At 35.4% G+C, this 5,692-nt stretch overlaps 1 protein-coding gene across 1 annotated transcript; it reads left to right on the plus strand.

Moving 5' to 3' along the window:
• LOC110265646 (zinc finger BED domain-containing protein RICESLEEPER 2-like) lies at positions 903-3,054 on the plus strand. The gene is made up of 3 exons (XM_021108751.1): positions 903-2,550; positions 2,631-2,924; positions 3,017-3,054. The coding sequence occupies exons 1-2, from the start codon at positions 1,234-1,236 to the stop codon at positions 2,760-2,762; spliced, it is 1,449 nt and encodes a 482-aa protein (XP_020964410.1). The 5' UTR covers positions 903-1,233; the 3' UTR covers positions 2,763-2,924; positions 3,017-3,054.

The raw sequence follows: 5,692 nt of genomic DNA on the forward strand, positions 1-5,692 counted from the left end.
TCACTCGGTCACTCCCCCGGTCCTCAACAGTCAACACAGAGGACAGAGCTTCAGCCTTTAGCCTTCAGCTTCTCCAGTCTCCAGCGTTCAGCCTTCAGCTTCGTCCCCAAGGTCTTCAATCCTCACCGTCACTCTCAGTCTCTCACACGGTCACACCTCACACCCGCTGTCTCGCACTTTCGTCGACCTCAGCCGTCAAGCTCGCACTTCAGAGTTCCGTCATCACCCCTGACGCTCGCTGAGTCGCAGTCACTGAGTCACCGTCGATCTTCGGTCCTCGTGGCCTCGTGGGTTCTAGCCACCTCTGCTGCTCTGTCTAGCCGTCGTCGTTGCTGGTCTCGGTCCTGGGCTCCTGGGTCTTGTCCTCTCGCTGCTGGTCTCGCTCTCTGGGACTCTGGATCTCCTTGTTTATCTTCATCGCTGCGACACGGCTGCTCCTCGCCTCCTCTGTCCTGGTCCTCGCCTCCTCTGGTTAGTTTTCTGGCTTAGGGTTTGAGATTCATCAATTTAGGTTTGTTTGTTGTGTTTTGTGCTGTTTGATATAGGTAAATTAGGGTTTATGGTTGATAATGGTTGATATTTGGTTGAGTTTTGATTATGGTTGATATTTGGTTAAATCTGATTATGGTTGAGTTTTGATTAAGGTTGAGTTTTGATTATGGTTGATAATGGTTGATATTTGGTTAAATCTGATGCAGATTCAGAAATTGTTTCCTGTTTTTTGTGTTGTTTGATAATGGTTGAGTTTTGATTATGGTTGATAATGGTTGATATTTGGTTGAATACTTGAATCTGATGCGGATTCAGAAATTATTTGCTATTTTTTGTGTGGTTTGCTAATGGATGAGTTTTGATTAAATCAGATGAGTTGATACTTGTTTTATTTCAGATTCATATAAACAATTTACATTTGCTTTTATTTCAGAAAATATGAATTCTGAAACTGTGAGTAACCTTGTTACTACTGGAGTTGGTTCTGAGGCTGCTCCGGTCGAGGTTGATGAACCTAGTTCGAAAAGGCTGAGACCAGCAACATCCGATGTTTGGAATTTTTTCAAAAAGCTCGGTCCAGATAAGGATGGAGTAGAACGTGCTGAGTGTAAAGGATGCAATAATGTGTTTAAAGCTGGAGGTAAGCAATATGGCACTTCTACTATAAAATGACATCTTGATAGTTGTACTCAAATTAAGCATGAAGATATTGGTCAGACTATAGCATAATTGCAACTTAAAATGGGTTCACTTAAGATTGATTCAGGAGTGGCTAGAGATATGTTTGCTTCTTATGTAGTTGCTGGGGATAAGCCTTTTAATATGGTTGATGATAGGAGATTTAGAAATTGGGTGAAATATATTAGTTCAACTTTGAAACTTCCTTCTAGGAATACGGTTAAGGCTGACATAGTGAAAGTTCACAAGAGAGAAGCTGTGAAACTTAAAAAAAATTTAGTTTCCATTCCAAATAGAATTTGCTTAACATCTGATCTTTGGACATCCAGTACCAATGAGGTGTTTATATGTTTGAATGCACATTTTGTTGATGAGAACTGGAAATTACAGAGTAAACTTCTCAATTTTTGTCATATGCCTCCTCCTCACACAGGATTTGAGTTGTCTTCTAAAATCTTTACGCTTTTGACTGAGTGGAAAATTGATAAAAAGATTTTTTCCATTACTTTGGATAATGCTTCTTCTAATGATACTTGTGTTGAACACTTGAAAAGTACTTTGGATGTGCATGGTTCATTGTTGTGTGGTAGTGAATTCTTTCATGTTCGTTGCTCTGCTCATATTTTAAATCTTATTATCCAAGATGGAATGAAAATATGTGGTGATGCAGTTCATAAGATTAGAGATTCTATTAAGTATCTGAGAAAATCTGAAAGTCGAATGGTTAAGTTTAAAGAATGTTTTGAAGATATTGAGGGACTTGAGTATACGACTGCATTATGTTTAGATGTTCCTACTAGGTGGAATTTACTTTATGCAATGCTTGCAAGTGCTATTCCTTATAAGAAAGCTTTTGAAATGTATAAAGTAAAAGAAGCTGGATTTAGGGAGTATTGTCCTTCATCAGATGAGTGGAGAAGAACTGAAAAGATATGTGATTTCTTGTTACCATTTTACGAAACTACCAAGTTGATGTCTGGAACTTCTTACCCAACATCCAACTTGTATTTTTTACAAGTTTGGCAAATCCAGCTTATTTTAATGAATAGTTTGAAGAATGATGAAGTGCTTAGAAGGAACATGGGAGAAAAAATGATGATTAAGTTCAAGAAATATTGGGAGGAATACAGTGTTGTTCTTGCATTTGGGGTAGTTCTTGATCCTATATTTAAACTCAACACTTTGGTTCATTGCTATAATGAGATTGATCCTATTAGTGCTAAAGATAAAGTGGAGCATGTGAAGAGTAAGTTATACAAGCTCTTTGAGGTTTATGACCATAATTCCTCTACAACTGTAGAGAGTTCTTCCCAACTTTCAAGTAATTTTTCTCAAGCAACATCTTCTGCAATTGGAACTCAGCTTATTAAAATTGTTGGTGTAAGTATTTTTATCCACTTGGTTATATGTATTTTTTATTTTTCATGCTTTTTGATTCATATATTGTTTGCAATGCAAAGGATTTGATGTCCCGTAATCAAGAAGCTGAAGTGAAAAGTGGAAAGAACCAACTTGATATTTATTTGAGTGAGGCAACATTATTTTGCAATGGTGAAAAGACAACCATCATCGTTTTCCAACACTATCACTAATGGCATGACATTTGTTGAGCATTCCTATTACTACCGTGGCTTCAGAATCTGCATTTAGCATGGGTTCTCATGTTTTGAATAAGTATAGAAGTCGTTTGTTGCCAGATAATGTTGAAGCGGTGATTTGCACCAGAAATTGGATACGTGGATATGATGATTTTGGTATAATTATATTTATGACATACAACATACTTGAGTGATTTTGAACATTATTATGTACTATTTTTCTAATATATTTATTTACTTTTTTCTAGAGGAAGATAAAGATGAGGAAGATATTACAAAAGGAGAAGGCTATTCTTCAGGAGTTGGTTCCAATGATGTTATTGACTTACATGAAGATGAAGATGAAAATTAAGTGTTTCGAATTATGTTTAATTTGCTTTGAAGACTATTTATAATTATGTTTTTGGATTTTGGATTATATTTATTTTGCCTATGGGACTATTTATAACTATGTTTTTGTATTTTGGAGACTATTTATATTTAATATTTGCATTTATATTGATTTAAATAGAAGATATGTCCTTATAAATATAAAAAAAATTAGGCAGGCGGGCCATTAAGCGGGGCGGGCTAGGATTTTGGGACCGCCTGAATATGCGGGGCGGGGCGGGCTTCCGGCGGGGCGGAGCGGGCTTCCCCGCCTGCCACCCCTAGGTGATTGTCATGGGTCACTCCTTCATTCTGACTTAACTGAATTAAGTACGAGAGTATATCTTGGAGAAGAAGTAGGCATGAATTGAATAGAAAATAGTAGTAATTGCATTAATTCATGAAGAACAACAGAGCTCCACACCTTAATCTATGGGGTGTAGAAACTCCACCGTAGAAAATACATAAGTGAAAAAGGTCTAGGAATGGCCGTGAGGCCAGCCTCCAATGTCTAAGGACTAAACGTTCCAAAGATATGAATACAATAGTAAAAAGTGCTATTTATACTAAACTAGTAATTTAGGTTTACAGAAAATGAGTAACTAAGTGCAGATAGTGCAGAAATCTACTTTCGGGGCCCACTTGGTGTGTGCTTGGGCTGAGCATTGAGCTTTACACGTGCATAGGCTATTCCTGGAGTTAAATGCCAGCTTTGGTGCCAGTTTGGGTGTTTAACTCTAATTCTGGTGCCAGTTTGGGCGTTTTACGCCAAAAAGTTTTAGGCTGACTTTGAATGCCAGTTTGGACCATCAAATCTCGGGCAAAGTATGAACTATTACATATTTCTGGAAAGCCCAAAATGTCTACTTTCCAACGCAATTGAGAGCGCACCAATTGGGCTTCTGTAGCTCCAGAAAATCCACTTCGAGTGCAGGAGGGTCAGAATCCAATAGCATCTGTAGTCCTTTTTCAGCCTCTGAATCAGATTTTTGCTCAGATCCCTCAATTTCAGCCAGAAAATACCTGAAATTACAGAAAAATACACAAACTCATAGTAAAGTCCAGAAATGTGAATTTTGAGTAAAAACTAATAAAAATATAATAAAAAGTAACTAAAACATACTAAAAACTATGTAAAAACAATGTCAAAAAGGGTATAAATTATCCGCTCATTAGTAACCTTGTGCCTTTAAAAGAACACTTATATTTTTGTAATGATGTGCTTGCTCAAACTTTAGATGAGTTAATATTCTACCATATTTTTTCCATGTTCTTCCTATCTGTGTTTTTGTGTACTTTATCATTTCAATGCTATCACATTAGATCTAGTTAGCTGATAGATTTTCCAGTTCCCAAAAAAAGGCTAATAGATTTTGGTTATTTGGAGGTAATTCTTATAGAGGAAGTAATACATGCAGGAAGCAGGATGATGCTAGCTTTATTAGTTAAACAATGAAATATTTGTTGATGATATTAAATTTTCATCTGAATTTGATTGAAAAAATGCAATGAATAAAAATATAAAAGTATCAAAAGATTTAAACAAGACAAAATATATTATATGACAGAAAATGTATGGCTTGTATGATTTATATTTTTCTTTTGAATCATTGAACCTTATCAAGTTTCTTTAAAAAAAATATGTTGGAGCAGTTAACTAGCTGAGAGACAAGAACAAGAGTTGATTAAGCAAAGAAAAAATAATGGAATAGAGAAAAATCAAATTGGTGACAAACACTAAAGTGTAATATTGCTACTATCAATCTCATCATGGCTTATTTAAATGGTTTTATGCCTTATTCATGGGTAATCCAAAGAAATTGGTAGAGACAAATTTGAAGAGGAACTTTTATGACTATAATAATAAGTTTGTAGGAACAATTCAGGATAAGTAGTGCATTTTGGCCTTATATAGAAGAAAATAAATATTTACATGAGTACTTCTTTCATAAATTCATGCCTAATGTCCTTTATATTAAACAAAAATAAAGTCTGAATTAGTGAAGTGCATAGTGTTAGGAGAAAATAGGAGAGATGAGCTGGAGGAGAGGGCTATAATAGTGCTTAATTGTTCTAAGTTTATCATAAAGCATATTTACTTTATTAGTGTTTGATAGAATTCTTTTCACCAGTTTCAGAGACAATATGAAAACATAGATCATTAACGAGGATAGACTAAGAAGCATGCAAATAAAGTCGCATAAGTAACCTCTTGTCTCAAATCACCAACAAATATATTGTAGTGCCCTGATGATTTTAAAATAAAATGAAAACAAATTAACAAATAAAACTAAAAAAGAAAAAGAACACCCCCAAAAAGGAACAAAAGAAAATCATCATAAGTCAAATATCAAGACTCAGGAAGTTTAGAAATTGGGCAAAATTAAATCAGAATGTTGTCCAAATTTGAATTTAGAAGGAACATGAATAAAATTGGAGCAACATTAATCGATCAACAAGTAAACAAATTAAATTGGGATAAAAATACAAGAGAGAAGCATGAATTAGAAAAAGAGGAGAGGGAGCGATCGAGCAGTGCACAACAAGACAAGGGG

This window comes from Arachis ipaensis, chromosome B08 (assembly GCF_000816755.2).
Source record: "Arachis ipaensis cultivar K30076 chromosome B08, Araip1.1, whole genome shotgun sequence".
NCBI classification, from domain to species: domain Eukaryota; kingdom Viridiplantae; phylum Streptophyta; class Magnoliopsida; order Fabales; family Fabaceae; genus Arachis; species Arachis ipaensis.

Bases quoted from the DNA above. Each gene is read 5' to 3' on its own strand.
- LOC110265646 (XM_021108751.1), top strand. From the start codon at position 1,234: ATGGGTTCACTTAAGATTGATTCAGGAGTGGCTAGAGATATGTTTGCT. The intron at 2,551-2,630 runs GTAAGTATTTTT...TGCAATGCAAAG, and splicing joins AGCTTATTAAAATTGTTGGT to GATTTGATGTCCCGTAATCA.